This window comes from Hippichthys cyanospilos, chromosome 3 (assembly GCF_059441005.1).
Source record: "Hippichthys cyanospilos isolate Australia breed blue-spotted pipefish chromosome 3, RoL_Hcya_1.0, whole genome shotgun sequence".
Classification (NCBI taxonomy): Eukaryota; Metazoa; Chordata; class Actinopteri; order Syngnathiformes; family Syngnathidae; genus Hippichthys; species Hippichthys cyanospilos.
This window is the reverse complement of record NC_142371.1, coordinates 8,382,463-8,405,241: the sequence shown is the minus strand read 5'-3', so window position 1 is coordinate 8,405,241 and position 22,779 is coordinate 8,382,463. Positions and strand designations below refer to the sequence as shown.

Below are 22,779 nucleotides of genomic sequence, written 5' to 3'. Positions count from 1 at the left end.
AGCTCCCAAGGAAAGAGAAAACATTTCGCCCCCCCCCCCCCCCCCCCCACACTCGACGCAATGACTATATATAACAATTTCATCTCTAAAAATTGTATTATATCTAAACCGGTATCCATTTTACCATTAACAAAAAAAGCAACTTTCAACAACTGTTATTTTTTACAGCGTTCATACGGGTTACAGCTTTGTCTAAAACATAATCAAATAAATAAACAAATAAGTGAAAGTGATTGAAAGAAACAAAAACATATGAAAATTCTTAAGTTATTGCAATTACACTTTTCATGACAAAAATAAAGCCTTTACCCAAGGGTCACCCATTTGTACCGTATCAAAGATGCACCGCCCCTCCTGACCCATTTGTACTTCGCACTTACTCCGGTCCACTAGGGGGCAGGAGACTAACCTGTAAAGTAATAAACGGCGGAACTCCAGCGTTGATGCTATTGCTAACAAGGCGGCAAATGTGTTCACTACGGTTTTCTCATCCGCTTTTTTTGACCTTATAATTACGATTTTGCATTGTTGTCATGGTCTTTTAAGAAGTACCGCTTTGGTTAACAAGCAAATAATACAGCTCGATTCTTACCCTAATTTTAAGATAATGAGGGGGACCACAACCAACTACCATTAAAATTGTATATGCTAGCTAAAGCATAACCTTCACAAGAGGAGATCCTTCTTCGTGTAGAGAGAACCGCGATTGCAAACATAGGTAAGCAAATAAAACGCATTTGAATGTATTCGTGAAAATAAATGAAGCTTAGCTGGTAAACAAAACTTGTATTATGAATATAAGCGGCGCAGAAATGGATGGCCGATGACTTCAACTGTATATACATTACACGTTAAATGAATGTAAATAAAACACCCAATCACATGGTATGAGCTAATGGACTTCTGTAGCTATAGTAACGTGCCCAATGTACCTTGTGCGTCCTAGCTATGGCGATCAAATCAGGAGAGGAACGTCTGAAGGAGATGGAGGCGGAGATGGCTCTGTGAGTACCGCTTACTAGTTTTGAAATGACTCCGGAGATGCAAGCTTGTCAAGCTTAATCAAATCTGTTGTTCTAGGTTTGAGCAAGAGGTTCTTGGTGGAGCTGTGCCCCTCTCAGGAAACCCACCTGTCATGGAGGCTGTACCTGTAGCCCTGGCTGTTACAGCGGTACCAGTCGTTCGACCAATTATTGGCACCAACACCTACAGACAGGTTTGTATTCTTTCAAAAGTTTTGAGCGAATGCCATGCCTCGTGCAACAAGTTGCAAAGCATGACATTTGTCTATTTGTTTCCACATTGACCAAAGAAGCTTTCAGAAAGCCATGCAGTTCTAAATAAGACTGATACCATAGTAACACCCGTCAGATTAGGAGTGTCCTTTTGAGAGCTCTGGTCATCATCTGCATATGAAAATATGCATTCTCACTTGTTTTTCTTTCTTTGTCAGGTCCAGCAAACATTAGAGGCCAGAGGGGCTTTTGTTGGACCACCACCAACTTTTGTTGGACCAGGTAAATATAATTCAAACAATAGGGGAATGTCATTGTAATTTGTTGTTCTAAATACTACCGTTGTAATTATTTGATCAAGCTTCACTGCCCAAGTAATAACAAGTAACGAATTGGTGAACGATAAGATTTATTTTTAAACGCGTGATTAATCAACAAGCGATTATTTTTAATAATTGATTACATGTTTAGAGATCTACAAATGTTCAAATCCTGAGAAATTCAGCATCTCAACAGTGTCGGCTTTCTTTTGACGTTTATGAAAGCAAACGGATTATTGTGGCGTTGAATAAAAATAAGGCGTTTACAAACATCTCCTTTGAATTTGAAAACTAATTATATATATTTTATCCAATATTGTGATGTTACTCACTACTCGAGTCCTTTCTTCATTCTTCATTCTGAAGTGAATGAAATGGTGAGGAGTGAAAGAAGTCAAAAAGAGGCCATTTACTGACATTGAAATAAACGGGAGTTGCCAACTAAGCAAAAGATGTGCAAAAGACACACTAACCCTCATTCCTCCTATTAAACCGGCCCTTCTAACTCATAACACGATCGTCTGCTCCCAAACACATTTTCTACACTTTGTAACTAATAAAACTGTTTACTCAGACGACTCGGTGGAAAATCTCTCCAACACCAGAATGAAAATGATAGGAAAAACATGATGAGTAGGCCGTGTATTTACTTTTGCGCTACGAGGACCTATTCTTGTCAGAATGCCTATTATTGTATATGCTCGCGGGGGGGCTGAATAAGTAAGGAATTCTTTGATATGCATCAATGGAAGTAAAATAACACTTGAGGGTGTTTCAGGTGAGAACTTGAACATTGTAACAAAGTTAAAAGCTTCCGAATGTTGAATTTCAATTTAAGTTGTCAACATGAAGAAATTTGAATATTCAGTTAGGAAACTATACAAATAGATAAACTATATTTGCATACAGTTCTATTTAGTTTTTGAAAGAGTCTTAACTGTAACAAACTGTTTGCTTGTTGACTGTACATCAACTGTTTTGATTTGTCAGCCACGGTGCCTCCGGTACGCTCTCCCCCTCCCCCGATGATGAGGCCGGCCTTCGTTCCCCATATTCTACAGCGACCAGGTGACATTCACCCCCTCAAAACACTTTAACTACTCCAGTGTTTCAATGAACCGATCCCATCCTATTTGCGCGCGCGTGCTCTGATGTCGCAGTGGCACCGAAGCTCCAGATCATGCGCCCTCCCGTAGCCCCTCCTCTGCCGCGCCCGCCTCCGCCTCCACCCATGATGATCCCGGCTCCCATGCAGAGCCCAACGTCGCCGAGCGCCGCGCCGCCCGTCCAGCACATGAGCCCTGCTCCTCCCGTCACTGTTTGTATTCGCCGCTTTACTTTTACCGTCTTGTTTGTGCACCTTCGGCTTCTCCTTGTTAGCTTGTGGGCGCAACGCATGACGCACCATATGGTAGTAATGATAACTAACTGCTTGAAATTTTATGAAATTTTTTTTTTCGCCTTTCTGATGCTTTTTGTGACGTTTCATTCGGTCGTAAAAGTTTAATGCCGTCCACTCGGCTAGCTAAGAGGCATCATATTCATTTGGGGTAACAGCATCTGTTGATATCACAGCTCTTCGTTTGCTTTGTTCAGGCCAGCGACGTGATGCCCATGGTTTCGTCACCGCCCAGCAGAACAGCAGTCTCGACTACCATCAAGCCCCCTTCGGTCTTCCAAGGGGCGCCGGCCGTTTACTCCGCCCCGCCTGTCACTATTTCGCTCCGGAAAAATGACATTAGGGCTCAGCGGCAAGCCAGAATGGTACATGGTGCTGTTGAGTCACTATAAAGCTTCTAGCAGATATTAACTTGCGTAAAATCTATTTTATCGTCAGTATTTCATTGCACTACAGGCCCAACAAGCTAAAAAAAGAAAGAAAAAATCCCATCCCATCCCATCCCTATTACTTACTGCCTGGTATGCAATTTTTAGTGATGTCACTGCAAAAGAGGAGCTATTCATATCTGATTTTAGGGCTGAGCTGTATTTTATCCCCGCATGCTAAAGTTGTCTGTCGCCGTGTCAGGAGGAGCTGGCGGCGCGGGTTGCCGAGCAGCAGGCCGCCGTGGCGGCGGCGGGGCTGCTGGACAAGAAGGAGAGCGAAGACGGCGGATCAGTCATTGGACCCATCATGCCCGAGCGAGAACCGGTGCGCCACGAGGTAGCCACATGCACACCTCCATGAAATGAAGGACTTTCAGCAAACTTTTGAGCCACGGCCACGCACTGGGAGCTAAGCTACTTGAAATGGTGGAATGGATTCCAGCCCGAGCGGCCCTTAGTCCCGCTACAAAGTTCAGCCATCAAGTCCAAATCTTGAAATCCAGTTGAACAAGTCTAAATTTCCTCATTTACCCAGGAATCTTTTTCCAGCCCATGTGTGTCTTGTGTATGTGTTGAAGCATGTAGAAACGTCCACAGAAGACAAAAAGAGCAAGCCCAAGTCGGAGAAAGTGAAAAAGTGTATCCGAACGGCAGCGGGGACTTCTTGGGAGGACCCCAGCCTGTTAGAGTGGGAGCCAGGTAGAGCTACTTGACGTCACGAGCATGACGTCAAGCTTGCTCCGTCTCACCGTGTCGCATGTCTCTCTCTGTTTTAGATGACTTCCGTATCTTCTGTGGTGACCTAGGGAATGAGGTCAATGATGACATACTGGCCAGAGCCTTCAGCAGATATCCGTCGTTCCTCAAAGCTAAAGTAAGTTTACGCGCTCGTCAGCTGTTCTTTTTCGAGGTTGCAATGATTCTCCGACATGCAGCGCAGTCTTGGAAATCCCCATTTCAGTGGTTTAAAAAAAAAAAAAAGTCCTGGCTGGGTCAGTTTGACAACTTTTTGTGATGCCTTTACACCTCTCCAAATCAGGTGGTGAGAGACAAGCGCACAGGAAAAACAAAAGGCTACGGCTTTGTCAGCTTCAAAGATCCAAATGATTATGTGCGAGCCATGAGGGAGATGAACGGTAAGTGGCTTTTCTTATGCTCCATATTTGTCACCTTCACAACAAAACAAAAATAATCCACTGTCCTTTGCTCAAGTGCAAAATGTTGTTCCTCCCAACCCAGGAAAGTATGTTGGCAGCCGCCCCATCAAACTGAGAAAAAGCATGTGGAAAGACCGCAACATGGAGGTCGTGCGAAAAAAGCAGAAAGAGAAGAAAAAGCTGGGCCTTAGATAGTTTTCCCAACATCTGTCTTGTCTGTGAACATAGATGCATTTCCCACCTCCCCCTTTTCAATAAATCTTAAACATGCACATCTTCATTTTGTTCCTCCACTGTATATTTGCTTAGAGCACAATCTCATCCATGGTGTACATTCTTCAGCTTATTCCAAAATTGCAGTTTGTACAATTCCTCCGGTAAAAGTTAAGGCTTCGGTTCAATACGCTGAATAGTAAGTAGTCTTTACAAATGTGCAGCTAATCACTCTCAAAGCGCTTTTTCCCGCTTAAACATAGATTTCCATCTTTTATTTACACATCGCTGACATCGAGTGGCATCCTTGTACGTCCATAACGGCCCCTTTACAGAAGATCCCAAAAACGGCATGTTTGTTCGACCACTAATATTGCGGCATAAGCAGCTAGCCATTTTCAAAACTTTCCATCGGTCACTAAGTTGTGAGAATAACACCCATGCCTGGACTGACCAACGTACCAATTCACCAGATTTTGACATAAATGGTTGAAGCTTGACAATGGCGATTTGTCACATTTTTCCCTTCATTAACGCGATTGTAGTTAGAAAATAAATTAAAAGTTCATTATTGGATCTCTTTTCCCAACAACTTTTCTACAGCTGTCCTTGCACTAAAGATGACATCATTGACAGCCACGCCATCGTAAGAAGAACCGGTCAGAGAAAGTGACAGATCGTTGTCCTTTATGAAGCTGCGCATGTGCTCTGAAAATGGAAAAAGACAACACATTCAGATTGAAATACTGCAGACGTACAGAGCAAAATAAGCAACATCCTGACTTGACTTCATACATACCTACTCTGCGAAAGTGCCCCTCATAATATTGAGGTATACAATCCTGATGAGAGACATGCATGAACATAGCAATTGAAGAAACATGTAGGCCAAATAATAGGAAGAAATACAATCAACGGAGAGTGGGTATGGTCATACCTTATGGAGAGCGACCCGACTCCAGCTGGGTTCCGAGGCCACTCCCAGGTGACGGCGCACCGCCTCGGTGGCTCGCTCTAAAAGACGCTCCTCTGTTACTGCGTCCGAGGAGCCAAAGGCTTCTTGGAACCAGGCGCCCCCCATCATCACCTAGACAACAGGCATGGCCGCAAGGTGGGTGTCAATCCACCGCTGTCAAGAGGTGAACTTTCTTCCAAAAACCGCTGCTGTACTGTCTGCTAACCATAGGTACATTTTCAAAAAGGACCATGCATTAGCATTGTAAAAAATCTCAAATACTCATTTTAGCAAAAGACGACAAAGCTTTGAACTGTACAGAATCTCGAGCTGCTGTGAGTGAAGATAAACTGGGGTCGGAGGTTATTTTTTTGCAAAGATTGGAAATGAGACTACATCAAAGTGCCGTTTCGTTGAATGGGTCATTTCAAAGTTAAAGGAACTTTTCTGAGCGGTGGAAGCTAACCAAACTAAAGTAAGCAGGTCAGGGGGTGCCAATACTATATCAGAGACCAGCGATTACCGTCAGTCTCGTTGTGGGTCCTTCAGATCTGTTGTGCTGAGGGAAGGGGACAGAGTCATAGACCACGCCCAGTAAACCCCGATCCTCTGATGATGGAACCAGGTGCCCAAACCCCTGATGAGAGACACACATTCATCACTTCACCAAGTGTGCACGTTTTTGTCTTGTATTCTAGATTTTGAGGGCTCCAATCCAATTTTTTTGAGGACATTGGCTTTTGCACTTTGCTCTCCTTACATTGAGTTGCCGTCGCCTTGTCTGCTTTTGTGAATGGAAATTGGCTCACTTCTGGCTGCAGTGTGAATGTAGCCTAATATAGGTAGACAAATGTGTGCGAGTCTGCGTGTGTGCGTGCGTCGTAACGCTACTCACAGTCACAGGAAGGACAGAACCCTCATACTGCAGATTTACAACAGCAACCGTGACAGAGCAGATGCTTTGTAGATTTTGGATGAGAGGCTGACAGGAAGATGGCAGGACAGACGAAAGCACTGAGGGCACAGACACACAAATTTGTATCGGAAAAGGTCTTCTCTCAGTAACACACGTTGTTATGAAAACCAGAGATGGGATTTTTGACAGCGAGACTACGGAGCCCGTGTCGGCCAAGTGAGACAAGTTACTTGAAGCGACGCCTCAGAAGCCTTTCTCAGTAAGTCTCGTGATCACGCGATGATAAAGTATGAGGTTTTGATTGACAGATTTCCTGGCCAGTCGTGTTCAAGCTGTTGACCGCTGAGAACAGTGGCGCATTCTTCGAGTGACACTGACATGCGATTAAGAACCGCAGCTGAAGCAAAGCATTGAGGACAAAAGAAATCGATGGGAAGATGTTACCTATAGCGCTTTTGTAATAAATTGAAATTTCTAGTGTAAACTTTGCTTTCTTGTTATTATGTTTGGTCAGCTACAGGCGCCAACCGGCCCTCCGCGTTCCCCAACTCCAGCCAAAGGATGGAAATTGGAAGGGATAACAGTACAGTCACTGTATAAGGCTTCATAAATTTAAGTAGATAATAGATTTAAGTACATATGTGTACTGCAGTAATCTTGGCTCAAATATGTAAAGTATAAATACATTTCACATTTTAACATTTCTGGTACACACATATGCATACATGAAAATTGCCGGGGGGGGGGGGGGGGGGGGGGGGGGGATCCTACTTTGAGAATTTTACTTTTTGCAGGGTTGTTTCTGGCTCCCGTTAACTGCAAAAAATGAGGGAACACTGTAAATGAATTTATAATTAGGAGGCTTTTCAATCTTATTATCCTAAACACACAGTCTCCCCATATCAGAATAGTTTGACCCACACTGTCATATCCCCTCCTAGAAAACAATGAAGTCAACGCTTACTTTATGAAAGGTTCTTTAATTTGATCCCAAACGACACTTTATGCTGAAAGTAAACTTTCTGCACAAATCCATATTGATATTTTCCATTTTTTTAAATTATTTTTATTTTGTGGCTTATAGCTGCTATGACTCTATCTGATCACCAGATGTCACCATTATGGCTATTTTACAACGCTTCGAGGCACTGAATCTTCAAAATCAACACGGCAAGCACATCAAAATTTTCACAAGGCTTTATCAACCCAACTCAAATAAAAATGACTTTTTCATTTAAAAAAAACTTCTTTACAAGAAGTAAGCAATTTGATCCCATCTTTGTGATCCATTAACATGAGATTTTTTTTTGAGGGGGAGGGGGCAGGTGTTACTCTAGATCAGCAAATTTCCTTCAGTTTAGTTTTTATAACATTTCGCACAGCAACACTTCCTTGAAATTGGGCTTGTCAAATGACATGTTGTTCTGACTGACCTTGAGCAGGCAGAGAAGAGATGATGTGGTCGGCTGTTATGATCCCGTCCTCCAAATGGATCTGAACACAAAACACATTTTGATTCAAACTATACAATTGGTTCTTCAGCTGCACAATCAGGATCCAAGTTCAATAATTGATGAGGCGAACTGTCAGTGTTAGTTGGCGGATGTTATTTATATTCATTCCACTTCTCGCAGCGACACGCAAAAATAGCTAAAATACAGTCTTGCATACTTAACGCTACATTCTGCACGTGTTACAGCAGTGTGGCTTTGAACTAATAGAGTCCAAGTACTAGACTGACATGTCTGCAGTCTTGACCCGTCTCCCATTGAAAACATGTGGAGCATTATAAAAGGCAAAACATGACACTGAATACCCCAGGCCGTTGAGCAACGGATGCTGTGCATCAAGCAAGAATGGGACAAATTTGCACCTCACTTCCCCAACGTTAATTGAGTGTTGCCATGTTAAAAGGTGACAAAACAGTGGTAAAGAAGCCACTGCCCAAACTTTTTTTTCATTTGGATAGCGTTGGAAAATGAGTAAATAGTTTAAATATAACAGTGATAATAATAAAGAATCAGTTTGAAAGACAAATCTTTATAATGTTGAATTTAGGTATAAAAGGATTTGGAAACCATTGTATTCAGTTTATAATTTACATTTTACACAACGTCCACACTTCATTGCACTGAGGTCAGTATATACATACAGTAAAGTCAAAGGAAGCCAACGGAACGTGGGGACATAGCAGGATAATAAAAAGAGGAGAATGTGTGTTTCTTCTCTCACCGTCCAACCTGCAGCTGCAGGGCTGATGCGTTTTACAGGCGCGTTTCGGTGTAGCTGCACCCTCCTGCTCCTTTGGAGAAAGTCCGTGATGGACTCCGGGAGTTCTTCCAACCCCCTTCTGAGGGACCACTGGGCCCACGACTCTTTTGTAGATCTTTGGCTCAGAGGACCGGGAGAAACAACTTGGGAGGGTCCTGCAGGTTTAAGCCAATAAAACTTTAACATTAGATTTCCTGCAAATAATAAAGAAAAATGGACGGGAACACGTGGCAATACCAGAGCCCAGGAGCATGCCGAGCGTCACGGAACCTCTGCGTTGCTCTGCGTTGTAGAGAATGGGAAAGCAAGAGCGCACACTCAACTTCCGGCAATCTCCCGCAAACACCCCCCGACACAGACTGTCCACAGCAATGTCTGCAAGCTAGTGCCACACACACACAACAAAGAAAAAAAACATACACAAACTGTCATTGTGTAAAAGTGCTTAGTGTGTACTAATGGGACATTGAGAAGACAATATGGTTCATACATCAGCTAGGATTGGCACTTGGACATTAGAGAATTTAAATGGGTTCCTTTTATCCTCACCTCTTTTCCAAGTCTTCGAGACACAAAAGAATGGACAGATTCGTCATCCTCTTTGCTTTTCTTGGCAAATATCTCTGTGCCAATGCTGAATAGCAGGGGGCGTGAGAAAGGTGGCACTGTCTGAAGAAGGCCACTGGAAAACAGCAGCACAAAAGAGGAGAGTAGAGTTCATTATATTTGGTGTAGGTTATTTTTTTTTTTGATGATACATTATATGAGGGCTAAAGCCTCCTATTTGTAAATGTAAGGTTATAATTTATTATAGAACAAAAACACATTGTATAAAAGAAATTGTGTTAGCGGTTAGCAGTTTTGTGTGTTGTAACTCTAATGGTACCTCCATTATTTATTTTTGCTTTTTTAATTTTGAACGAGTTATATTGGTTACACAAAAGCAAAGCTTAAGAACTTTCAGCTTTTGTTTTATGGTGGCCACATTGGGACAACAGTTTTCATGTTTTGCCTGAAGTAAGACCCCATTTTCCATAAGGACCAGCGCATAGTATTGTGAAATCCTGATCTCTTGGTTGCGCGCATTTAGACTGAATTACATTTCTGTTTCCAGTGGCTGTGTGATGGATAAATAGTGATGGGGTCATGACCATAACTCTAGCTAAATAATATCATACTTTTGATTCTGTTTCATGTCCGGTCAACAGCTTGATTATTCACATTATCGTTATGATTTGAGCATCAATGTTTTCTTACTAGTTGACCAGAAACAGAGCCCAAAAAGCATCAGTCGGAAATCCCTCCTTGTCGTTGAGTTCACACCACCAAGTGAAAGCTGGGCCATGGTTGATCTTTGGCTGTTCATTTTGGTGTTTTTCTACCTTCTGCCATGATAGCAGTAATCACTCTTAGACGTTCAAATCAACTGCTGTATTTGTCACAAATGGGGAATCGGGACATACTGTACAAATGCCATATAGCAATCAGCACATTTGTACTTATTTGCAACCTTTCTCAAAATTGCATAGTGCCAGTCAAAGCGATACAGACCCCCTCCGATGTTCCATCAGAAGGGTTATGGAAATATTTTATGAAGGCTGAAAAGTTTCTTGGTGTTGCTTTAACAGTCAAAAAAAGAGTTCAAATTATTATTTTTTAATATAACAAACTTGGTATTCATACAAGGGTAAGAAGACTTTTTTAAAAATATTTACAGTACATGAAAATAAATGGTAAATGGAGTGGATTTATATAGCGCTTTCTACACCATAAGGTGCTCAAAGCACTTTACAAAGGCTCACATTTAACAATTTGCAAACACATACACAAAAACATATAAAATATAGACAATACGTTGCAAGCAGTGTTTTACCTTATTCCTGAAGGCATCCTATGAAGTTGTTTGTTGACATACAAATATCTGTTCTTGGATGCCTCGTGACTATAGGTGACAGGCAGGATCTCCCCTGAAAGACCCAGGTCCTCTACCTAAACAAACATACACTATGTATTGACATGGTTTTCCCTCACAGTTTACGTTTGGTTAACTTGTACTTCATCTGCTAATAGAACACCTTCCAAGACTGAAATCCCTAATGCCAAAGGAATGACTACTGGATAATATCCCTCCAAAGCATTTTATTTTTAGAAAGGTTACACCAACACACTCATGACTACATTTAGGCTTACCATATTAAGGGTATTTCGTCCCACTGCCCCAGCGGGTCGAATCCCTCTAGGTCCATGTTCAAATACCCCTCCATCAGACCTCCTGGTGGACCACAGCCAACCTCCAAAACGACTGCTGGATTCGAGTAAAATGACCTTGGGAAGAAAAACACACAAACGCTGTCAATGGCTGAAGAGAATCTGCAAAAAGAGAAAGAAGCATAAAAATCTTGGAAATTATTTTGTGGTTACCTTCGCAACCTGGGGGCTTTTGCAAAGATAGTAAGATGCCGCCAATCCCCCAATGCCCCCTCCGAGGACCGCAACAGTCCTCATTTGCTGAATGACAACACAGTTTAGAAATAGTAACACTTTGAAGAAAAAGCACGATGAATGAGGGTGTTGTAACGAGGCTAGTAACTATGAAAGGGTGCGACGAGCCTGCTGGTGATGATATGGAGCAGTTTGCTTATCGGATGTTTCAGTCTGTCGCCGGGTCATGTCCAAATACAACGGAAAACCCGCAGCAAATTTTACCGATGACACCTGTTTGACTGTCACTGAACATGTCCTAATAATAACAAATTAAACATCGGCGTTGTCTTCATTTGGGCTAGAACTGTACTTGTGAAAGCTCTTTTTAAAGTGCCCTTTCAACATTACGTGGTTTTACAATTGCGAACGAGTACACACGCACCTTGTTTTAATGTCAGTCCGAGTTGTTAAATAAGCTACAACATATATTTGAAAGTAAACGAATATGAAAAACTAGTCAGAAAACAAATCCATCTGACATACAGGGTACAGAAAATTGATGATTGGGGGGGAAAAAGTCACCTGTCAGACGGTTAGCTTGCCCTCCTAGATTGAGAACGAGACCTCAGACACTCCATGGTGTTTCTCTGTACACGAGAACGCTTGCACAATGTGACAAGATCGTTACCTTGCTGTCATGTGCAAGCGCAGGAAACCGCAGTCACACAGCGTCTTTCTGCTGGCGCCTTTCTTCCTCGTTTTAAATCATGTTGTACCGTAAAAACTTGCGCTTGTTGTCGCCACCCAACGACGAACTACAATTACTACAACAGTAATGCAAAAGTCTGCATTTGACTTTCTGTGAAAACAAAAACAAACAAAAAACATTTGAATCACTCTTTCCATTAATAAAGCCCATGTTTTTTTGTTTGTTTTACAATGTGATTTATGTATAATTATACACACAAGTCCTCCTTAAGAATGTTCCCCATTATCACGAACACCCATATATCGTTCCACGGTGTGTAATAAAAACATTCAGATTTTGATAGTGGTCTGCTTATTACAAAATAAACTTACTCGTAAGCAGTTGAAGATGTGCAGACAGGCTTCGTGCTGACAAGATGTATGGATAGGGTTAGTAGGAATAAAAGCGGAGAGCTGATGTTTGTTTGACTTTGGTGTGCAAAAGTATACTCTTTATTCTTATTATATATCCAACTTTATTTTGCCCCAAACCCTCCCCACCACCCAGCCCCCACAGTGACATTGCCACGTCACTAGCTCGTCACTGTTACAATAGCCAATCAGAGTTCACCTGCAGAAAGAAGGCAACCAAACAAAGAGCAGAAAAAAAGGGTTACTTTCAGTTTGTTTTTTTTTCTTGTTAAATAGTAATAAATACATTGAGATGCAGTGGTTCTTTATCCTTTTCTCTTAAGCAGAAGAGTTAAAAAGTTTTTTTTTTTATAACTTTCTGTTTCTATTCTTTTTATTTCTTTATTGATCTGTGTTGGATCTTTAGCAGCAATCCGGACCAGTTGTCATGGTGATTAGCAGCACAGAGAGGAGGAGCTGTCTGGAGAAGAAACAATACGAGGAACAGGAGAGGAAGACAAGAGGATGTGAAGGAGATCCCTATGAGTGCCAGGAAGGCATCAGTGTCCTGTCACCTTCTCTTCCCTGCACCTACCTTTCTCCCTCTCTATACACTGTCACAACCAGGCTGACCGTGAGAGAGGAAAGACAAAACCAAACAAAAAACGCATTACACACGAGAGAAAATCCAAGTGTCCTGAATTACCCACGTTGACTCTCATCTCTCATGTTAAAGAGATGCATATGTATGTGTCTGTGTGTGCCGTGATCGCTCCTCTAAACACTGTAAATGAGAAGATACAAATGTTGCAATTTGTAAACATGAAGTGTGCTCTCCTTCCACTTTCTGCCTCTGAATGGAGTGAAACAGAAAAGCCAGGGCCCTCTATATCCTCTTCATCCTCTTCCTCCTCCTCTCCAGGCTCAAACAACCAATAGAACACAGAACTCCTCAAACCACAGAAAAAAAAAAACAAAAGAAAATCAAATAATATTAAACAACAATAATAATATTAATAAAAACAAACTTGTCACAATCATTCCTTTTCAAATGACAGTCGCAACAAAAGACAAAAAGTAAAACAGGATAAAAAGGAGAGTTTTCCCAGCATCCTCCTCCTCTCATGCAGTACAGACTGTCTCCTTCAGCACAAAGTTAATGTCTTTGTCTCTGAACTCTGGCTGTATGTGTGTAGTTGTCGTAGTTGTAGTTAAAATTGTATGGCTTTAGGGCATGGTTCAGGTTTTATCAAGAGTTGGCTGGCCCCTCGTCTGAGTCCGGCCTCCCTCTGCCCCCTGCAGCGGGGTTATTGTTGTTGGAGGCAGGGTAATAGTCCTCAGGGGGCGGGGCTTGCGGCCCAGGGGCGCTGGGGGCCGTCCGAGTCCGGAAGGCAGACAGTCCGATTGGCAGAGTGAGGGGTAGGGAGGCGGAGCCGAACTGAGACGCCTCCATGGAAGACACCGCCCCGAGGTGGTGCAGCCCTAAGGACACGCCCACATCCATGCTGTCACTCATTTGGGGCGAGGATCCCTGCTGGCCTCCCCCGCCGCCGATGCCCGTCTGTCCGCCCTGTCGAAGGCCACGCCCGCCGTTCCCATGGTGGGAGTAGGTGGGGTGTGGATGATGGGGCTGGTCCAGGAAGTGGCGCTGGTGTTGTTGGGAGGCAGCCGGCTTGTGGAGCAGCAACTGGGTGTATGCTGGGTCCTGACCCCCACCTCCACCATCACTGCCTGGCCACATCCTCATCTGCTGCTGGGATGGAGCCTGGCAGGTGCATTGGGGGAGGAGCAAACACAATGGTGAGTCACAGACGTGGCCAGTTGGCATCAGCGTCACTGGATGCCTTTTCCAAACAACACGAGGTTAAACATTAAGATGAATGCTGCAGGTGTGACAAATGAAATATATAATGAGTTTATGTTACGCATTAGACAAGATACTAACTAGTGGGTTAGCAGCTGCATTATATAAGAGCAGGTTTTTGGCTCTTCACCAAAATGTAGTACTGTAATCTTACTTCACAAAACATGAAATGGCATTTAATACATGAAATGGCATTTAATAAACTAACGGTTTCTGAGGTTGGCCTATTGCAGTAAATTTAAAGTCATTTCTTTTTACATTAACATGTTCTACGTGCCAGCGCTAGTTTGAACATGGACCTCTGATCAAATATCAAATAGAAAAAATCCGCCACTTTTTCTCCATTTCAGAGGGCTCCATTTTGCCATTTGCTGTCAACCGAAAATGACATCACAGACGTGCAAGTCTCAGGTAAAAAACAATCATTGCTCAGCTTCCTAACATCATGACAAAACTCATAAGAAAGGGTAAGCCATGTAGCCCCAGACATTGTTTCAGGGTCACCAACTCGTATGGCCGAATTACATTTCATGTTGTTAGTTACTTAACCTTTGAAATAAAGTTGAACTACCAACCTTCTACACTTACCTCATAAAATAGTTAACAGTAAATACTGTGGTCAACTCAGTGACACTCTTGTTTTTAATTCTCAGAAAAAAAAAAAAAAACCTCCACTCCATTTAATATGTATGCTGTCTATTATTTATGGTTTATATGCAAGTTTTTTTTTTTTTTTTTTTTTTTTGAAAGAGCTAATACCTAGTATGATACACATGAAGCCTTCATTATGCTGTTGTTTGCTTACCTGTGGGCTCGTCATCTCATAGTCCGAATGTGTCACAGCAGAGTTGTAATATCGGTTACTGTAGCGATAGTTGCGGTTGTCATTAGAAGAACCACTGGAGCCACCTGTAAATAAGAGAGCAACTTCAATGGCAAATCAATTTGATTTGGCTTTCCATGCCTATTGTTGGGCAGCACTGCAGTGATATTGGTTAGACCATCTGCTTCACAGCCGAAAGGTAGTGGGTTCCAATCCTAGCTCAGGCCTTTTTGCATACTTTGCATGTTCTCTCCATGCTTGTGCAGGTTTTCTGCAGGCCCTCCAGCTTCGCATGCTCCAAAAACATTCAGGTTAGATCAGTTGTAGACATTACGTTTGTGACGTATTTGATTTTTGTCGTTGAAAATTTCTCTTTGTTTCAAATCTATACACTACGCGTAGATTGTGCTCATTCAACCTACATGTCATCGAAACCCAAAAATGGGGAGCGGGGGCTCTGGGTGGGAGAAGAGGTCATAGACTACTTTGTGGGTATGGTAATAATTTAATTTGCCAACCTGAGTAGATGTGTCCGAGCCCTGACATATTACTTGCATGAACACTGTGCCATGTGAATTTTTGTTTTGTGCTATAAGTCCACTTTGACATATCAGACTTATTTATAACAGAAGTGTAAAAAAAAAAAAAAATCAATATTTTTAAAGTCATGTGCTGGAGTAACGTAGTCTTAATTGTCCACAGACGTTTATCTATGTATGTGATCAGTAAGTGAGTGGTGACAGTCCACTGTGTATCCCAGCTATCTCCCAAAGTCAAATGGGACAATCCTACACTCAGCCACAACCCTAATGAATAAGACCGAGTCTAATGAAATCCTGTAATGTGTTTGCTCGGCTATTACACAAAATATCCATCCAGCCATCCATTTTCTATAGCCGCGTATCTTCACTAGGGTCGTCGGCTTGCTGGTGCCTAACCCAGTCGCCTTCAGGCAGTAGGCGGGGGACACCCCAGACGAAACCCTTCAGATACTTTCTAGTACAGGTTAGGTTGCACTATTTTGCTGCGGTTAGCTAAGAGAATCACTTTTCTAATCTCTTCTAGTCTATAGGTCAAGCGTGATGAAGAAACATAGTGAAGAACATTTGAGGAGCAGAATGTGCACAGTATGCTTACCAGAGCTAGAAACAGAGCTAGTAGTGGAGGTTGAATGGGAGTGGTCCATGGCAGGAGAGGTGGATGTTGATGAACTAGTGTTCGTTCCTTCATCTGTGGTCTTCTTGAAGAAGTTGTGCTGCAGGGCGTAGAATGGCGTGATGCGACTTTTGGGGTCATAGTCCAACATGCGTAGGATCAGGTCTAAGGGAAGACACAAAGAAAGCATGTGACAAACCTGACACACATGCTGGTTGTTGACCACTCAGATTAAGGACAATTGATGACAAAAAGCTGTGAAAACAATGCCGTTTGGTGGTAGCGAAGGAAATTGTAAAATGTATTTTGATAGCGTTTCAGTAGAGGAAAAAAAAAAAACCTAACCTAACAGGTGAAATTTTGACAAGACACGAGGAATCAAATTAGAAAACAAGAAAAGTCTAATCCCTATTAAAATGATCATGTAACAAACACTGTAGTATTGCCCCACTAACATAGTGAATGTGAAATATTCCCTATAAAAATAAATAGGAAGCATATAAACTTGAAGCTGAATTAGTTGAAACTAGAGTATCCAATTGCGTCTATTTATTGCACATAAATGCATGCCAATTTTTAGCAATTGAAACCGTATGGCGTATCACAGTGCAGTATTAGTCTCTGTATTTCAGTCTAAATTTATTGCTGGGCAATGACTCGGGCTCCAGGAAATAAGACGATCACTGATAGCTCTGAACCAGTGGCTCACTGCTCAACATTTGTGGAATCAAAGTTCATGGAGTTCAAATTTGAGTTGAACAAAAATTCTCATCGGGAAAGTTTGAACCAGTTGACGAACAAACCGACTTTTCTACCTGCTGGATTCATTTTCACTTGAACGCATCTGAAGAAAAATACAAGTCAGAAGCAGCAATATGTCAATGTACTAACCTTAACACCAATTAACCTGTGAAGATTTACCTTTAAATTTCAGGTAGTCACAGGGGGCATGTCCTGGTTCACCTGCTCTCCGCCCCCCTGGACCTCCAGTCTCTACACCCAAAATTTCATGTAGACGCCGAGTAGCTGGGGGCTTGTACTCCTGAAAACGAACACGCACATAATTAGAAACAATGCAAGTGATGATGGCTGAACATGCATCCATCCATCCTTTCACTGAAGGTCATTTTCATTAGGGTCGCGTGCGTGCTGGAGCCTCTCCCAGCTGTCATTGGGCGAGAGGCAGGGTACACCCTGAACTGGTTTCCAGCTAATCACTGCATTAACACATTTTATTTCTCGACTCATTAAATTACAGAAATCATGAAGGTTCACTGAGTTCCCAAACTTGACATGTGCAGTTCCAAAATGACTTGAGGATTCAGACCTAAACACATCTTAGGGCCTCTAAGTAAAAGCAATTTCCCTCTCAATGTTGAATAATGTGCGATTATTTTTCAACCCAAGTATTTTGAACACGCACAGGTAATAAATTTATATTACAATCAAACATCATATTTATAAAAATTACATTTATATTTCCAATTAAAAGTGAATCACCAACCCCCAATTAATTCAACCTAGAGTTGAGAACTGTGCAGTCTCGTGAGTTTTGTTCAGCAGATTGTACATTTCAAAATTAAAATGATCTCAACAAAAGAAACATTTGTACAGAATGTTGTGTGTGAGCAGGGTTTATTGGAAAAATGTCAGAGTGGTCCTGAAATGCGATACCTTCTTGATGTCTTTGTTCTTCTTCACTGTCCACAGTCCATCCGATAGCTTGTCAAAATACTTCCTGGCTTTAGGAGCCGCATCTAACATGTGGCTGGGAGGGACCCCCAACACTTCAACAATTTTGTTCATCTGGTCAACCTAAACAAAGGAGCACACTTTTACTATGTGAGTATTTTAAATCAGAAAAACATCTTGAGGACAGCGATTATACTTCAGCTCTTAGGACGAATTCTGAGATGGCATGGCTCGATTTTTTATTTATTTTTCTCGCTGAACAGTTTTGTGATTCTTTGACTCAATTTAAGGATCAATTTTCAAAATTTGCCGAGTTTTTTTTTTTTTTTCGCAGGTTAAATCCAGGGAACTGAGGCAACATTTTTTTCACTAAACAATAAAAATATGACATTAACAATCATTATTTTTGCACTTATTGTTTTATGCATCTTTTGCCTTTTTTACTGTTTTGAGCTTGACATGTCCAACTGCATTTGACTGCACCATACTGTATGTCTCGATTCGTAGCTTGCCAATACTTGTGCCATAATCACACAATGACAGTGTAAATGATGAGCAGTTTCTTAGTGTCCTTAGTCAGCAAATGACTATGATTATTTAATGACGGCATGTTGATGATGGTAGCTATGTCATGTGATGGCAATAATAATTTGAATTCGTTGGCCGGCTCTTGATTCTATGGTTTAGCGACATTTACTTCGCTAACAGTCATGCAAATCCGCATATTTCGAGCCTTGGGTGGCATTAAAAAAAGTTGCAATAATTGTGTCTAATACAGATATGAACCTCATTGGAGCCACTGAAGAGAGGTTCTCCTGTGTGCATCTCTACCAAGATGCATCCTAGAGACCACATGTCAATTGCCAGGTCATATGGCATTCCCAACAGAACCTCAGGGGAGCGGTAAAACCTGCTCTGGATATACTGATAGATCTGATGGGAGGATGAGAAAAGAGTGGAATTAGTAAACCATGCAATGTGTATCTCAATAAAAGTACTGACAAAAGGCATTTTGGCAGCATGGTTGACAAATATGTTAAAATCATTTGTTGCGGTGATTGCTTCTCACCCTCTGCCCAAGCTGGCAGGACGATCCAAAGTCGACTATCTTTATGGCAGATCTCTTGGGATTACACAACAGGATGTTTTCTGGTTTCAGGTCGCAGTGGATAATTGACAGTTCTGGCGTGGCCAGGAATAATAATGCTGTGCACAAAGAATTGTTTGGGTTAGTAGTGAGTAGATATAAAAGATGATGATAATAACATTGATGACTACATGAATGACTAAATCAGTTGCGGTTTTACTCTTGGGGTGTGGTAAAAAGAGACCATTTGAATTAGATGCAGGGTGTGGAAAAATGTGCATATTGCTGGTATTGGGCCAAAACCTGAGAAGACACAGTTTGGTCAATTTCATATTTCTTCCAAAAAATATGTACTATTGATCAGTCCACACGTGTTTTTTTTTTGCATGATCTAAAGTGTTAAAAATGGTTTGCTCTCTTTCATGATTAAACGTTAATGGCTGAACAAACTTTTCATTTTTGGGATCTCCTGAAAAACCATGATTTTGAAGATACAAAGATTCTGCCCAACATCAGCACGAGCCAACATTTTTCCACCTTTTGGTATTATTGTGATAAATTATCATTTCTCAGAAAAAAAAAAAATGAAAGGCAAATGCAGGATATAGGTACTGCATGTAGGTGATCCCAAGCTTTTTTGAGGTGTTGGAGGATGTCTGCACTCTATTTAGTGCATTCTACATGATTTAATCTATTTACACAACCAGCATCAACATCTCAACAAGCTATGACAATAAAGTAACAAAGTTTTTTCCGTCAAGAAATCTCCTGGGGGGAGAGCTAGATTCAGAGTGCAGGACAGGACTTTAATAACACAAAATAGGATAACTCCAATGCAAAAGGGGTTATGGCACAACTTCACAGCTTACTGTTAGAAATACATGATGTCATGGATAGGATGGGTTTCACAAAATGCAGGTTCTGGCCACATATGACCATTGCAATCACAGATTGAGGATTATTGTCATTGCCTTAAAATCTTTACACGTACAAAAAGCCCATATACTGGTAAGTGGGTGTGGTAATTGTGAGGATCTGGAAAAAAGACATTAGCTTGAGTTTAACTCCCACCAACTAGCATGTTCCTCTAAGATTACCCATGCAGTGCTCACTACAGCGTCCCTTGCCTGACATTTTAGTCAACTATATTTTTAGGCTGACCCAACAACGGGCCAAAAGCCAGTTGGCCGATAGAGACACTGGTGCACTCACTGCCCTGGTGTGTGTCTTTGTGCCTGTGAGTGTGCTCTACTGTCTAACTTACCTGTACAGAGCTGCTGTGCAAATTTCCGGGTGAGGTTAAGGGAGACCCCTCTGAAGTTGGTGTTCCTCAACAGATCATACAGATTGTAGCTCAACAACTCAAACACCAAACAAAGATGGTTCCTAAACATAAAGTGACGCTTCAGGTGGACTACACACAGAAACGGACAAACACACAAACACAGAAGGGAGAGAAGTCATTGAGTGACATACGAATAAGGTCAAGCAGATGCAGGAAAATACTTTCCTCTGTGAAGAATATCCTTCAATTTGTAGGTGACACAAACAAGTTTCAAGACTTTCAATAGCTGGACAAAACGCTTTTATTTGCCCTCAATTACGTTTTCAACTTGTTTTATCATCATCAGATGCAGATGGAATTGGGTCTTTTGCATTTTGCAGAAATGTTGGGGGTACACGTAACAGTAATACATTACATTTATGCAGTAAGTGAAGTAATATAACAACCTGCTCATATTATTGTAATATTAGGGTCTTGTAAGTCTTGTAAGTAAATAAACATTCTCTTGTAAAAAAAACAAACAAACAAAAAAAACAGTGTGTTGCTAATACAGTAGGGTACACATGGTGGCAATATAAATTGTTCTTGCCCTGGTGTGTAAATTAATGTATGATTAATCATTTCATTTATGGAGTACAGTCTATTTATTTACTGGACCAAATATCAGTTCCGCTATCCATCCATCTATTTGGTGCAGCCACCTATCCTCACTAGGGTTGCTGGCTTGCTGGTGCCTATTCCAGCAGTCTTCAAGCAATAGGTGGGGGACACCCTGGACTGGTTGTCAGCCAATCGCAGGGCACACATTGACAAACAACCATTCACACTCACAATCACACCTAAGGGCAATTTAGGACTGTCCAATACACCTACCATGCAAGTTTTTTTTTTTTCAAATGGAGGAGACCGGCGTAGCTGGAGAAGACCCACGCAACCACGCGGAGAACATGCAAACTCAACAGAGGAAGGATGAATTCAATCAGAGACCTCTGAACTCTGAGGCAGACGTACTAACCAGTCTTCCACCGTATTGAAATACAGCTTCTTAGAAATACAAGTATTATTTAAAAGTAGCAATCGCCCAAAAGTTGAAACATTTCCGATTACAGTTAAAGTTAACTTTACCAGCTCTGATTGTAAATTTTGCATTTTCTTTTTAAAATGTCAAAATAATTAAATGTATTCATCCTTGAGAGAAAAAGTAACTTTAAAGTACCATATTTTTCTGAGTACAAGTCGAGTTTTTTTCTCTCAATTCCAACCCCCATATTAGGGGGGTTGACTTATAACCGCATAACCAGACAAATTTTCTCCACATCTGTGTTTGAATAATAATAATTCAAATGCAAAAAAAGTAATATCGTATCATGTACAAGGCCTAAAATATTAAAATGATATATGCTGCACCTCTAATTCGATACAGTACGCATCCGTTTTAGATTGTTTGCACAGAACATTGCAAAAATGCACTTTTGTCAAGCGCAGCCTAATTGCCTCTTTGTTGTGGACAGCGAGGCTGCGTGGCTAATTATTTTCAGTGGACTTTGACGCATTATGAAAAGGAAAAGACATCTTGACTTGTCCGCTCAACATAAAAATGCAAGAGCAGTGGCACGCATGGATGTCAGCAGGTGGGGGGGAGAAACACACAAAGGGCAAACTTCCAGGCTCTAATCTCACCACAGTCATCACTTGGGTAAAGACACCTTCAGCAAAAAAATTCTGGAAACCTCCATTTTAAACTAGTAGCACAGGGTCCGAAGATGACTACCCATGGAAGAATAATGAGGATATTTGAACAAATGACGAGGAAGAAGAAGACCACCTTCAGGAGTTATAGATACATTGAAAATGGAGAAGGTATTTGATGTGTCAGACAATGATGATGACTTTTAAGACACATTAATATTCAGCTTTATCAAAAAATGATTTGGCAACTTGTCCAACATTGCTAAACCAAAAACAGAAAACATGAACTTTTTTTTTTTAAAGTGTAGTAAGCAAACGCATACTAAAAATGCATCCATAAAAGCCTATAAATACACAGAGCTGTGTCCCTCCCGTTCAAACTTTCAGACTCACCTATGTAATATTTCATCTCCGTATCATGCTTGTTCATGAGCTCTAGCAGGCGAAGTTCAATCTGCGCCTGGTTTAGAAATGCCTTTTTGTTCTTGATGATCTTGATGGCAACCCATTCCTGCTCGTGGTGGTCGTAGGCCTTCACCACCTGCGCACAAATTGTAAATATGAGCTTGGGCGTGTCATAAGCTTGATATCCCGCACAATTATCCAGGGGCTGATTAATGAGACTTTCGGAAATGAATGTATAAACTTTGTCCTCACATGTCATGAACCACTTCATACAGTCGACAGCAGGGATCAACATGTATGTTAATTAAGTGGAAATTCTAAACTGTAGGTGTGAATGTCTGTTTCTTTGTGACAGGTTGACTA

General features: G+C 41.5%; 3 protein-coding genes across 6 annotated transcripts in view; 1 reads left to right on the top strand and 2 right to left on the bottom strand.

Moving 5' to 3' along the window:
- Positions 1-396: 396 nt before the first annotated feature.
- rbm42 (RNA binding motif protein 42) lies at positions 397-4,811 on the top strand. The gene is made up of 12 exons (XM_088409995.1): positions 397-718; positions 947-1,004; positions 1,081-1,216; positions 1,454-1,517; positions 2,546-2,623; positions 2,716-2,873; positions 3,152-3,319; positions 3,585-3,719; positions 3,961-4,081; positions 4,159-4,256; positions 4,422-4,518; positions 4,622-4,811. Exons 2-12 carry the CDS (start codon positions 949-951, stop codon positions 4,732-4,734), a joined length of 1,224 nt encoding a protein of 407 aa, XP_088266121.1. The 5' UTR covers positions 397-718; positions 947-948; the 3' UTR covers positions 4,735-4,811.
- Positions 4,812-4,815: 4 nt separating this feature from the next.
- ppox (protoporphyrinogen oxidase) lies at positions 4,816-12,065 on the bottom strand. 3 transcript variants are annotated; one of them, XM_088409993.1, is made up of 13 exons: positions 12,007-12,065; positions 11,316-11,402; positions 11,085-11,219; positions 10,768-10,883; positions 9,444-9,576; positions 9,132-9,276; positions 8,856-9,049; positions 8,057-8,117; positions 6,603-6,721; positions 6,231-6,344; positions 5,690-5,839; positions 5,552-5,594; positions 4,816-5,460 (listed from the first exon to the last, which is right to left on the bottom strand). In XM_088409993.1, the coding sequence occupies exons 2-13, from the start codon at positions 11,397-11,399 to the stop codon at positions 5,321-5,323; spliced, it is 1,434 nt and encodes a 477-aa protein (XP_088266119.1). In that variant the 5' UTR covers positions 11,400-11,402; positions 12,007-12,065; the 3' UTR covers positions 4,816-5,320. The 3 variants fall into 3 exon arrangements, with proteins under 3 accessions (XP_088266119.1, XP_088266118.1, XP_088266120.1); XM_088409992.1 differs by having other exon boundaries at positions 11,901-12,059; XM_088409994.1 differs by lacking the exons at positions 4,816-5,460; positions 5,552-5,594 and having other exon boundaries at positions 5,780-5,925; positions 11,901-12,059.
- A 505-nt stretch (positions 12,066-12,570) lies between these two features.
- The window catches only part of dyrk1b (dual-specificity tyrosine-(Y)-phosphorylation regulated kinase 1B), a 54,196-nt gene continuing 43,987 nt past the window's right edge, over positions 12,571-22,779 (bottom strand). Inside the window, exons 5-13 of one of the 2 annotated variants that reach the window (XM_088409990.1) lie at positions 22,405-22,552; positions 20,302-20,451; positions 19,020-19,156; positions 18,737-18,883; positions 17,933-18,073; positions 17,180-17,300; positions 16,241-16,423; positions 15,086-15,189; positions 12,571-14,181 (exon numbers count right to left, since the gene is read on the bottom strand). In XM_088409990.1, coding sequence (XP_088266116.1) covers positions 13,666-14,181; positions 15,086-15,189; positions 16,241-16,423; positions 17,180-17,300; positions 17,933-18,073; positions 18,737-18,883; positions 19,020-19,156; positions 20,302-20,451; positions 22,405-22,552 — 1,647 coding nt within the window. In that variant the 3' untranslated portion in view covers positions 12,571-13,665. The remainder of the gene's footprint in view (positions 14,182-15,085; positions 15,190-16,240; positions 16,424-17,179; positions 17,301-17,932; positions 18,074-18,736; positions 18,884-19,019; positions 19,157-20,301; positions 20,452-22,404; positions 22,553-22,779) is intronic. The other variant, XM_088409991.1, reaches the window with a different exon arrangement.